This window comes from Nelusetta ayraudi, unplaced genomic scaffold (genome assembly GCF_046127955.1).
Source record: "Nelusetta ayraudi isolate G7.1 ecotype Tasmania unplaced genomic scaffold, CSIRO-AGI_Nayr_v1 ptg000092l, whole genome shotgun sequence".
In the NCBI taxonomy this organism is placed as follows: Eukaryota; Metazoa; Chordata; class Actinopteri; order Tetraodontiformes; family Monacanthidae; genus Nelusetta; species Nelusetta ayraudi.
Genome location: NW_027466142.1, coordinates 664,214 through 677,721, shown reverse-complemented (window position 1 = coordinate 677,721; position 13,508 = coordinate 664,214). Strand labels below are relative to the sequence as shown.

General features: G+C 44.2%; 1 protein-coding gene across 1 annotated transcript; it reads left to right on the top strand.

Annotated features, from left to right (window-relative positions):
* Window positions 1-692: 692 nt before the first annotated feature.
* On the top strand, window positions 693-4,712 carry tor2a (torsin family 2, member A). Its single transcript, XM_076047087.1, has 5 exons — window positions 693-896; window positions 1,517-1,782; window positions 1,953-2,128; window positions 2,404-2,531; window positions 3,721-4,712. Exons 1-5 carry the CDS (start codon window positions 776-778, stop codon window positions 3,963-3,965), a joined length of 936 nt encoding a protein of 311 aa, XP_075903202.1. The 5' UTR covers window positions 693-775; the 3' UTR covers window positions 3,966-4,712.
* Window positions 4,713-13,508: the final 8,796 nt, after the last annotated feature.

Here is a 13,508-nt window from a genome sequence, read left to right as displayed (position 1 = left end):
CAGATTCAATCTTTTTTTTTTTTTTTTTAACATTGCTTTTTGTGTGTGCACCTCACAGGAAGTACTTGCTACATCACCATGAAAAGAACAGTTAACTTGAACTTTCATTAAGGCCACTGGTCTCTTTAAAATAGGTACAACTAGGAATTTTCACAAAAGAAAAAGCCACCATGATCAAGATAAAACAACTTCCAGGTTTGGGGGCATGTATTTCACATGTTTTAGATAGTCTTAATCAAGTTTTTTACTGAGCGAATGAGAAATCAAGTTTTAATTGGGAAAGGCATTACCATGAAAGCGAGAAGTACTTCTCTACTGCCCTCTACAGAAGGTTTAGGTTACAGCAGTTTTTGCGGTAATTTTGGAGATTGCAGTCAATTATTATTATTATTATTAGTAGTAGTAGTAGTAGTAGTAGTAGTAGTAGTAGTAATGTGTCGAGTAACTTAAGCTTTTCGCGTCTATTTACGATCGTTTTATCTGCATAGTTACAGATTTTTCTTGATGACAAGAGTTTGTGTGCATTTACAGTTTTAATAGAAAACATTTTGAATAACAAAAAAACAAAAACGAGATTCAAAACTTGATAAGGGCGGACCTTGGTCCGACAACGTGGAAAGTTTAGCTGATTATGGGAGTTGTAGTCCTAGCAACCACTTACCTTAATGCTGATGCACGTCTTCCACCAAGTAGAAAAACTACAACCAGGGCTCGCGTTGAAAGGAGTTCACCTCCTGGCGCCTTTCACTTCCTGACAGCCAGCAGGGCAGCCAAAATGTTGGCCATCCTGTCTGTGCTGTGTTTACACTTTTGCAGCCCGGTTTATGGCGTCTTCCAGGAGCTGTACTGCTCTATATCAGACAGCTGTGAGTGCGATTTCAAGCCCAACATCAGAGGTGAGGTCGAAACCGTAGCATGTCTCAAAATCAGACCATCCTGTCGTCCAGAGACAACCGCTGCTGCTGACCCGTAGCAAGTAGTAGTGACCCGTAGACAAAGCCAACGTTATTTCACATTTGCCATTGACTTTTGCGTGTTGTTTTAGGTTCGCCTATGTGTAATAGCTACTTTAGTGCTCCAGAGCGGCTTGTGAAAACGGCCTCGCTTGTTAGCTGTCAGCTAGCTTCTTCTTCTTCTTCTTCTTCTTCTTCTTCTTCTTCTTCTTCTTCTTCAAATTACGTCATGCAGCACTTCCTAATGTTCACATAGTCGTTATTTTGAAGGTAAGTCATGTCAGCTAGTTTCCAAGATGCCAGTCAGAAAGAAATAACGGAAATTGTCAAAAATAAAAAATAAAAAAGAGGAGGTGTGTGCTGTTTTCCCATCTAATAATACCACTGGTTATTAGTTTAGACTGTGTCACATGACATGGAGGCTATCGAGCATTTGTGTCACATTGAGACACCAACAAAAACCAAAACACAATCTGAATAATGTTTGTACATTTGTGCAATGTGCTAATTGAAATATGTAAAACTGATGTTGGGTATTTTGTTTCGTATTCACTCCCAAACAGATTTGGAGTGGGATCTCTACAAAAATGTCTACGGTCAGCATCTGGCCCAGGACATTGTCTCACAGGAGGTAGCGAGCTTTGTCAAGAATGCCACCCCTGAGCAGCCCCTTGTGCTGTCCTTCCATGGCTCCTCCGGCACGGGGAAGACGCTGGTCAGCCACATGCTGGGAAATCATCTGTACGGTTCAGCAATGAGCAGCCCGTATGTCCACCAGTTCATTCCCACACTCCATTTCCCCTCACCGAAAATGGTGGAAGAGTACAAGGTAGGTGCTGGATTGTTATGCAGGTGAAGGCTGATGTCAACCCGAAAGTGCTGTAATATTAGTCATCTTTCCTGAAAATATGCAACATCAAGTACAGAGAGGATGGAAAGGACACAGGCATCTCTTGTTTACTAATTGATGCTAATTTTTCTTTGTTTATTTCTTTTTAGAATGAATTAAAAGACTGGGTGCAGAGCAACCTGACGGAATGTGGTCGCTCTGTCTTTATTTTTGATGAAATGGAGAAGATGCCCGTTGGCCTCATCGACGTCCTGGAGCCCTTTCTGGGTCCCTTCCATATTGTGTTCCGCACCAATTATCGCAAAGCCATCTACATATTCATCAGGTACTCACTCGCTTGGGCAAAAACACATAACCTGCCCAAAATTTTAGTGAAAAGTTCATACATTTTCCATTACAGTGCCATTACGAATGTGCTAGCACTAATAATCCTGTTGACATCAACATGATTACTGAGTGCCACTAGGTGGAATCTCACAGTATCTGACTGACCACACAGCCATTTCTGTTAGTGACTAAAAGTAATGGGTCAAAAACCAAGAATTGTACTTTAAAACTTGTTTCTTTTCTTTTCTTTTTTTAATTCTATGAAATCGGCAGCACCACTGGAGAGGATGTCATTAACAAGGTGGCACTGGAGAACCGGCACGCTGGGCGGGACCGTGAAGAAATCAAGCTGGAGGACCTGCAAGACGCCATTGCACAAACTGTGTACAACAGCACCACAAGTAAGTTAACAAAACGTCTCTTTCTAAAACAAAAATAAAGTCTGTAAACCTTTTTTGCTTCATTATCTGGTCAACAGCCTGTTGAATATTCCACATTGGAGCACTTTGCAAAATTCCTTTCATTTAATGAATGTCATCATTAGGCTTTACACGATCACGATTTTTGGGCCGATCACCGATCAGTGAGTTTAAATAAACCGATCACCGATCCGATCACGTGAGGAGCAATATTTAAATTACTTGTGTATGTCGACGGGGGGAGGAGGCGTCCCCGCAATATACGGGACAAAGTGAAGTGCGTCCCGTATCAGTTCATTACGGGACAGGTTTTTTAGTTGCCAAATATGGGACAATTGCGTATTTTACGGGAGGGTTGGCAACCCTATCTAGACCACAGACGGAAATCAAATGAGGTTTTGTCATTTTCCCTAAAAAACGGGACAAATTGTGTCCCGGGAGAGATTTTATTTTTCCCGGGACAGGTGGTAAAAAAAAGAGAACAATTCTGGGAAAAATGGGACGGGTGACAACTCTATTAGCATCCGTTTGCTTTTCTTTTTCTTTCTCCGCGCTGCGTTTCTTGAACTCGACATGCTCCCCCGTGCGTATCTTTTCCAAGTGCCTGATTAAATTTGAGGTGTTGAAATTTTTGGCCGATGTTCCCCCGCGAGGTTCTGTAGCGTTGCATATATTGCAGATAGCTTGTGCTATGCCACACCTCCAACATGTTTGTTTGTGTCACCCATGGATGTTGCTGTCGTGAAGATTCAAAGAAACTTTATTGTCCGTCACATAGCGACAGTACTCAAAACAGGAAGAGGCACGAAGACGAAAATGAAGTTTTTGGATTAATGAATCATTAGCGCTCGGATACAAACAAATGAACATGTCGATGCTGTGAAACTGCTTTGGAGTCAATGAGACAGATGAAAAAAGTTTCAACACGACAATGACGTCATTGATCGGATCGGTGATTTATGACATGACGCCCGATCACGAACATTTCAAAAAATACCAAATATCGGCCGATCCGATATAGCCGATATGATCGATGTAAAGCCTAGTCATCATGGCATCTTGAGTAGAAAGTGAAATTATAGTAGCCTGGTCTGCCATCACTGCTGGAGATGAAGCGAGCTGAAATTCTGGTCTCTCCATCTACTTCTCCCTCTCTCTCTCTCCCTCCAAGGTGGCTTCTTCAACTCCAGCATCATTCAGCAGAAGCTCATCACACGCTTTGTTCCTTTCCTGCCTCTGAGGCGGCGCCACGTGGAACGCTGCGCTCACTTTGAACTCTGCCAGCGAGGCTACTGCCCCGACCAAGACGTGGTAGAGAAAGTTGGGGCAAGCATGACCTACGCACCTGTCCAGGGAGACTACTTCTCCTCCACCGGCTGTAAGGCCATCCCCGCCAAAATAAACCTCTTCCTGTGAGTATCGGGTGCAGCTATTTATTCACATTGAAGGACTGAAAGGGAAACTCTGAGACGAGTCCGTGTGAAGACAAATCTTCACCATTGGCTCTCAGAAGCAGGCAGGTAATCAGGGTGGAGGAGGCGTTTTGAACTTGGATTCAGAGAGATTTGATCATGTCGAGTCCAAGGAGTTCCTCCTGAGGCATCACTCGTGGAGCTTCAGCCGCACGTCCACAAGTGAACGCAGCATTCCACCTACAAGCAAGTCACAAGTTTGGCCATTAGGTGGCAGAAGACTCCCTGTGGTCATGCATTGAAGAAGAAACAAGAGTTTACGCTACAGCTCACTGCTCCCCTTCTTCTCTCATTGTGAGGAGTCTTGGATCACATCGTCATTTAAAATGTTTATAGGCTGTGTGGTTGAAGACTCAAATTGCACTTTAAACACGTGGTGGATGACATGGAAGTGGTGCATTATTTCAGAAATAATATGTTCGGCATGGAAAGATGCTCGGATGCGTTGTCCTTCCAACTTCCAACCTAACATGACACCTCAGTGGATGTCAGACTATCACCAGCCACAGCTGTGGTGAAGAATTTTTTAGAGTTCTTAGCTGGTACGGGTGTCGAAACACTGCAGCTCTGTCCAGCAAATATGTTTCCAGTTTCAGCCTGGAATAAGTGTCTTAAATTATTCTGCCTTGAAACTTAAATGCCATTTCCGCCATTACCATGTAATGAAGTAAATAAAGAAGTACGACAGCTCTTTCAAGTTGTATGTGTAATAAATACTGCATCAAAATTGTGTCACAGAGACCGTGATCTCGAAGTAATTATGGAAATGTTTTAATGAATGCTTTCACACCTCAACCGGTTTTGTTTTGATCCTAAATACACCTTTTGTTTCCAATCAATCTTATTTTGTTTTTTGGGGAGTTTTGTTTGTTTTGTTGTTGTTGTTGTTTTGCACTGGATTATTGCAAAGTTGGTTAGACCTCAAAGGGGTTCCTTTACGTCACTTCCTCATGCATGCTGGTCATGCTTGGGGTTGTAAGACAGCAAAATGAATCTGTCGATGAATAAAATCCACTCATTCTTTTACATGGCTTTGTCCTATTTTATAATTTATTAAACCTTTAGTTTAATAAATAATTTTTTGCACTTTAACCAGAAAGATGTGTACAAACCTGAAGAGTTTTAATCGGTGCAACACAGCACTTAAAACACGGCATTTTGATGAGGAAAAACTTTTTCAATCACAGACGTTTCTTTGAAAAAAGAAAGAAAGAAAGAAAGAAAGCAGAGGCGTAAATGCTCCCTTACCACACCTGAGATGACGGTTACAAATGATGTCCACTAGAGGGAGCTGTTCTTCTATAAATTAGGCCGGAGGACGTTTCGTGGCCGACTGAGGAACATGGTGCAAGTGCGTAATCCTTTTGTAGGTACTTAAATGTAACATTTCAAATAATTATTTTGGCAAAATCTTTTTTCTTTATTTTTTTATACACATTTATTTTATTTATTTATTTATTTTTGGTGAGGCAGTGCTGCCTGACTTAAAAATGAGTGCTTCGGGAAACACCAAGTTTACTTTTTCTCCATAGTGACTCCACGCAGAAGGTCATTATCATTAGAATGACATACAAATATCAAACAAAGCAATCAACCTGTCGGGAAAAAAAACATAACAACAACAACACAAAACAGAAAAACATTCTCACTCAGAGGATTCATCAGATTGGAAGGTGCTGCATTCTGCCTGCTGTTTCCTTGGGCAGTCGACCTGTGTCACCTGCTGGATGCAACAACCAGCCCGGATGTTCCCAACACGCCTCATCCTCCGACACCCTCCCTCCGCCCCTCCATATATGCCAAATCTTGCTGTGATCCTGCCATGATGACTCCATTAACACACACACACACACACACACCACACGCACCATCACGCAGCCGGGATGGGGAAGAGGAGGGGGTTGGGAGGTCAGCCTTTAGAGGTTCTTCACCCCAGCTGCTGCATCGTCATCTCTGTGTTTCTGGACAATGAAACACACACACACACACACACACACACACACACCCATAATCATGCCGTGATGACCACTACACACACACACACACAGCTCTTCTGACCTCTGAGTCTGTTTTCACACGCTCCCTGCTGAACAGCTGGAGCGCCGACTCTTGTGTTTATTGGAGCGAACGAGTGAGCAGACTCGGAGAAAGATCTCGGCGAGAATAAACTGACGAAGAAAAGGGGGAAGTTGGTTAAGGTGATTTTTCCAGACACTTCCTGTTCCCTCCTTCATCTCCACGTCTCTACAACTTTCCTCCCTGCATCTTTTTTCCCCCTCCCTCTGGTCGGGTGCAAACAGGCCCCGTTTGCCTCGTGGTCTCTTCCTCCTCGCCCCTTCCCAGCCCTCCGTCCTTCCTCCCATCCATCGGGGGGCGTGATGAGTAACAAAGGGACGTTTGCTCCTTCCTCCCCCGCCCTCCCTCCACAGCCACCTCCACATCTGTGAGTGCCCCTCTGTCCCCTCATTCTTCTCGCTAACCGCTCCATTATTAGGCCTCTTTCACTTGTAAATGTGGCCAGCGATACTTCTGATGGGTCTTTTATGCACGCGGCCGGGGTCAGGGGAGAGCTTGGGGCAGGAGAGGAGGGTGGGTCTGCACAATGAGGGGGTGGCTCAGGGTGGAGGGTGACGAGGGAGGGCTCGCGCTTGGTTTTAGCCAGTCTTGTGCTGTTCTTTCTTGCAGCCCGGTTGCGCGAGGCGCACAATTGTGACAAAGAGTTAAATCCCTTTTTGTGGGTGCAGTCATTTGGGGCTGGTTGGAAACGGGCCCGGCTTCTCGGCCCACATTCCAGCAGGTCCCGGATGGGACTGTGGCAGAGGGACTGTGGCAGAGGGAGAGCTCGACAGTCACAAGCCTGCTCCAAAACCAGCTGGCGTGCACACACACACACACACACACGTACACAGGCAGCAGTCGGCAGGATTGTACAATTCAAGCAGCAAGTGGAGGAAGGCATGAGGACAAACAGCTTGTGGTGTTGGCAGATGGACGGGGAGTCAAGAGGTTGCCGGTTCGACTCCTATGAGAGTCAGAGTGTGAAGGCCTCGGTGGCCTGGTGGGGTTTTCCTTCCAACACTGTCAGTGTCACTTGTCAGTGATGTCGTGTCTGTACAGATGACCAAGTGACTGGAACACTTGTGTTCCCACTATAGTGGATGGAGGGAGGGGCGGAGCTAAGTTTATACTGCAGGACTAAAAGTGCCAAAGTGCCTGATTTTGTATGTGGTTTTTTTTTTTTTGTATTAAAATATATAAATCATTTAAAAATGTATGTTTTTATTTCAGCGTGATGGGATGACTTTTATGATGCTTCCAATTAAAAACAATTCAATTTAATCCTGATGACAAACCCAAAATAACGCATGCAAGAATGTTTAGTTTCAAACTAGTTAATTGTCTGTTGAGAATGTCTTACCGTTGATACACTTTGTGTTTCATATTAGTCATGTGTATCGAATCCGCTCTTCACACCAGACGGAAGATTATAAAGAACCCTCAGTTATTGAAACGTTCGTAGACCATGAAAGCAATAAATACATGGTGAAGTCAATAAAAAGTACTTTAAATAAGCAAATTTATATTTCAGTCAATTGTTTATCTATTTTTGTGCTCAATAATTCATTTATGAATTTATTTTCACTTTGATTTAACCGTCAACCTTCCATCACACTGGCAAAGCAACCAGGTTACCAGAATCACATGCAACAGATAATTAAAATTGAAAAATTAAACATTAAAAGGAAATCACGCCTGTAAAAAACACAGCAAGCAAGGAGTGAAATTAAAGCAACACGAGTGACAGGAGTGAGTGTTGTGCGACGTGACCAAACACGGCTCTCACATCCTCTTTAATGTTTAAACTCTGGTGCTGTGTTGCCTCAGCGGCCGGTCCCACTACACCAAGGTGCCGACTGTGGTGTGTGAGGTGTGCGACTCCCGAGTTGTGCGACTCCCCCACACTTGTTGTGGCTCCATGGTGTCATGGCCTGACCAGCGTTCTGTGGGATTATCTGTTATTTTAGCTTCTGCTCTGACCTCTGCCACACAGGGGCGCGCACACACACACACACACACACACACGCGCACGCACACACACACACAGAGCCACGGTACACAGTGGAGGGGTGGTCTCGGTGGCAATCGAGTCTCCCGGACAACAGGTGAACAAAGGCAGCGCGGCGGGGGGAATGTCGGCCCAGGAAAAGGGGGCTGCCGGCTGCACGGGTGCGAGGTGGGGGTGAAGGGTGACTCCTCGGAGAGGGGATGATGGGAGACGAGCTGATTGGTGGGAGAGTGGTGGGGGTCAGGTTGACCTTGGCCTCCCCGGCGCTGGTCAGATGGGGTGCGAAGGCCACCGGTGGCGAGGCAGGAGGACAGGGAGCGGCCGGGGATAAAGGCCCCGCGACGCCTCCTCCAAGCCCACTGGTGATTAATGAGAGCGCACACAGAACGCGGCGAGCACGCCAGCTGACCCCTGAGAGCCCGCTGCTCTTTGGTGTGGTCACTTTCCCAACGCCTCTGATTGATGAGCCCCCACCCCACCACCCCCCATACACCCCCCCCCTTTTTTTTTTAGTTCTACCACCACAAATTATGGTAATATTGCTGAAAGAGGAGCGCGGAGCACCAAGCTTGCAGCTGCTCGGTCGCCGCTCCCTGATCCCACAGAAGACGTGGAGGCTCGGAGGTAAAGACAGTTTGAAGTGGCGCTGGGAAGAAACCCCCCCCACCACCACCACCACCACCACAACACCACCACCGGTGGCATTTTTCAAGTGGCATCATTCTTGGAGCTTCTTCAGAAAATGAGCCATTTTCTGTTTTTCGATAGTTGACAAGCGCTCCCGAAAACCAAACAACACAAAAGGAAACAAAGATATTACAGAACACTTAGACAGATGTGAAAGAGAGGAACAGGTGCCAGAATTTCAGCAATGTTATCCTTTTTTTTTTTTTTTGAATTTCAGCAAAAGCAACTACAACAACAACAAAAAATACAAATCTAAATTGTCTTAAATGCAACTGACCTCGTTTATTACTTCTTTGTGATATCAGAACTTTTCTGGTCTGCTGTAATTGGCTAAGTGGCAAGAGGCATTTAGGTAGATTGTAGTTTATGTTCAGTAAATCTTCCAAACATGTTTGAAGGTTCAAAAAAGTTTCAGTTTCAGCACTGAGCTAAGGCCAAAACCCAGCATCTTACGAGCAGGCTGTAAACAGCGGGCTAATCAACCCCTCAATTCACTCAAACGTCAGGACAGGATGCTTTTATTCTGGCTCACCAATTTGGATAAAAACAGCAACACAGAATTGATCAAAGGTCAATGCATTTTTAGCCGAAGGATGCAAACACCTCCCGCTCCATGTAGAAGAACAGCAGGGATTGGTTGGAACATTTGCTGCCACCGAGCAGCCGCAGGATACCTATTTCCAACCACGGACGAGGCGCCGCAACTTCCTGCTAAAGACACCCGACGCGGCGTCCTCCTCTGGTCAAGCACCAAGTGCTGCTGCTTAAAATAAACACGGCAGGCGATTGGCTGCGAGGAGGCGGTGATGTCACAGCGCCCCTGGTCGACTGCAGCTGTGCGTCTGCAGCTGGGGCTGAATGGCGGCTGGCGGAGTGTTTGGTACACGGGAGGTTGGGGGGGGCTTTTTGAAACGTCCTAGGTGTCTTCAGCCCCAAAAGGAACATGGAGGCGTCGAGAGACGTTCAAGAAACGCCGTCAAACAGAGCAAACAGGGCTGCGAAACAAAGTGGCGACCAGAGCGCCGCTGACATTTTATGCTATGGGCTGGTGTAGGGGATGCAAAAGGGAAGGGAGGGGGTTTGGGGGAGGGGGGTGGGGTTGCTGGAGAAAGACGGGGGTAGGGGGTTGGTGGTGGTGGGAGGGGAGGGGGGTGGCTACATCATATGGACATCTGCAGCCCCTCCCTCACCCCTTTCAAAAATGTACTCATTTTAGCCGTGAGCTCGCACCCAGAGGAGAGCCGCCATCATCCGTCGTCTTAGCTCACAGCAAAGAGCGCCACTGCGGATACGGCGTGTGATGCACACGGACGCCGTATATGCAGACGTGTGCGGCGTGCACGCACACACGAGCACTCTGCGAGACTCTGCACTCATCACTAAATAAGTCGTCACGTCTGCCCTGCAGGAATCATTTCCGGGGAAGGACATTCAGAATTCTTGCACGTTGTTTCAGAGGCGCCCATATGATGATGGTGGTGGTGGTGGTGGTGTGTGTGTGTGTGTGTGTGTGTGTGTGTGGTGATAAGGAGGGAGGGATGCTGGGAAGAAGGTCATGACGTGACGTCACCCCTGTGATGCTCCCACACCCGCCTCCTCCGCCCACATCCGGTCCCCTCCCTCCATCTCTTCCTCCATCCTCCATGCCTGTTAGCCTGCGCCAGCGTGTGTGCGTGTGTGTGTGTGTGTGTGTGTGTGCGACACCGTGATGACACAGCTCTGGTCATGTGACCGTGGAGTTGGTGGTGTTGGGTAGGAAGGGGAGGAAAAAAGGGGGAGGATACGGGGGAGGAAGTGAGCGACCTGGAGCTGCAGGGAGCGAGTGGAGCTGCTCCACGCCATCCAACATGGAGGCCCCAACCCGGAAGAAGGAAGCGTCACACCACTGTGTAGGCACACGGTTGTTGCGATATAGAGACACACAAAAAAAGGAATCTGTCCTTTTCCGGAGTTATACAAGAGATTTTTAAACAGCCGCAATCATCAAGACTTTTCATTTTGGCCCAAATCAACCCTGTGTTCATTTACAGCCGTTTGTCACATGACAGATCAGGCAGACAATTTCCCTGACATGACTGGGTTTAATTAGAAACGATGGCATTGAGAGAAGGCTGACATTATGGAGTGAAAAAAAGTCAAAGTGATTAGTCATCAGCGGCTGCCAGCTGGCTAAATGGCTGTAATGATCTGCCTGATCATTACACTGCTCTGCTAATTGTTTCCTCCAGATATCTCTGTCGTCAATATTGCTGTCAATGCTGATCAATCCCTTGTTCAAAGCGGTACAGTAACCCAGCCTGGCAAGAGCAACAACTACACAGGCGCTCCTGCTCTAGAAGGCTCAATCATTTTGTTTTCACGTTGGTTTTGCATTTTTTTTTTAAAAGGAAAAAATGTTAAACTTTTGGAGTTATTCAATTTTAACCAGGCTACACATGTTGTATTTATCCTTGTATAATGAAAAAATGTCATAAAATACAACACTTCATATGTTGAAAATTGACAATATTACATAATATGAAATATAAAAAAATGTTGTTGACTTCCAAATGGTGTCATATTTTATTTTATATACATATACATATTTTTACTGCACAAATTGTTGTTTAATAACTGTCACAGAATTATTATATTTATGAGGCAAATGAAAAGACTAAAAGTAAAAGAAGGAAAAGCTTTTAACTCATTTTCAAAATCAAATATTAATTTGTTTTGTTGTCAAAAATTATTTTTGAAGTGATAACTATTTATAAAGAACTGAGCCATTAAAAAAAAAAAAAAAAAAGCCTCACCTTATTCATACCAATTTAACAATTTTTAGATGTTTTTTAATATTATTATTATTATCATTCGGGACTGAGTCCCGAATAATAATAATAATAATATATATTAATAATATAAAAAGACAAGCTCTGGAATTATTATTATTATTATTATTATTATTATTATTATTATTATTATTATTATTATTATTTCGATAAAAGGTATTCAGAATTTCACACCAAAGTTTTGAAATATTTCCCAGGCTGATTTGAAAGACTCCTGACATGAGAACCGTCTCAGTTTGAAGGCGGTGAAGGGGCGACCAGTGGCGCCCAGCCAACACGACCTGGGTGCTTCTCTTCCAACTTGGGTGGCTGGTGTTTGGACTCAGCACACACACACACACACAGACACACGCACGCACGCACGCACGCACGCACACCTCCCCACGTTTTAATCCACTGTTGTGAGTCGGAGCTCCATGCCAGAAGTGGCGGCTCCTCGGGCAACACGCTGAGAGCGGATTACAGCAGCAAATTAGTCTGAGGAGAGCTGGAGCATCCGAGCTGAGGTGATGCTGTGGTGTGAAAATCAAACAGACCCCTGTCTCAAAAACCCAAAGGAGGCCAAAGTCAAACTGAGGGTGGGTTTACTCTGCTGCTGCCGCTGCTGCTGCTGACAGCTTGTCACAGTCCTGTCATCCAAACCTCAATCCAACATTTACAAAAAATAAATAATCTTAATTTAAATTTAACATCATTTTAAAAATGTTCTCAAACTGGAATAAAAAATACTTTTTGGGTGGCAAAAACATCAAAGGTTTACAACTTTTTTTCCCCCTAATCCTTGTAACATTAATTTCATAATGAATTTAAGAAACTCAGCGATATTAACAGTAAACTATTTTTAAACAACACATTTGAAAAAAAAAATGCATTGATTTTTCTTTCAACAAATAAAGAATATTTTAAAGATTTTTTTAAGCATTCAAGCAGTTTTGTTTTTTTAAAATTAATAAATGAGATCCTAGGTTTAAATGGATCTCCGATCTCTGGGTTGTCACATGACCACAACCTCTTTGAAAGACACCAACAGGACACACGAGGCCTACTGCACCACCAAAAGAAATTTACTTCATAAAAAATAGTTTAAAAAATATGTATATAAAAAAAAAAACCTTAAACCTAAACTAGAATTGATGAAACTAACGATGCAAAACAAATAAATTGGAGATTAACTGCTGAGGGGAAAAGACGGACAGTTTCAAAAACAAATAACATAAAATGTGATGCTTCAAGATCATTAGTTCTTTATTATTCATCAGCAGTAGAATCAGTACAAACGAATTCCGTCTTTATTGGCTTGTAATGGCATCCTTTATCAAAAGGATAAAGAGGCTTGGAAAAGGTCACGGTTTGTTAAACAAAATTAAAATGATACATTCCTGAAGAATTATGCAAATTATAATCCCCAAAACGCCAACAAAAGGCGGCAACAAAAGCTCACCAGTGGAGCGACAATAAACCTTCCCTGCGAGTTTCTTCTTTCTTTCTTTCTTTTTTTTTTTTTTGAAAAAAGCAGGAAAATGCGAATAAAAAGAGAAGCTGTGGAGCTGATGGGCCTGACTAAGAAATATTAGTTTCACTCCAACAACTAAGAAAAAAATGGGTCAGATTGTAAAACACTTAATTATCACTCTGTACTTATTTGCGTCTTGCATGTTTGGCCTCGTCCACCTACAGGACCAATTGGAATTCTTTTTTTTTTTTTTGCTCGAGTGACTGAATCAAAAAGTCTTTGGGAGCTTTAATCGAGAAGGGAAATTACAGTTAAATTAGTAAAACTGGTAATAAAGCGGGTGTTCCTCACTGATGACTGGTGACCACAAGGAAAAAGAAAGGAGGGAAAGATGATCGGGTATTTGAAATAGTCAAATAAAAACACATGCAGGGAATCGAAGTAGGAGGACCG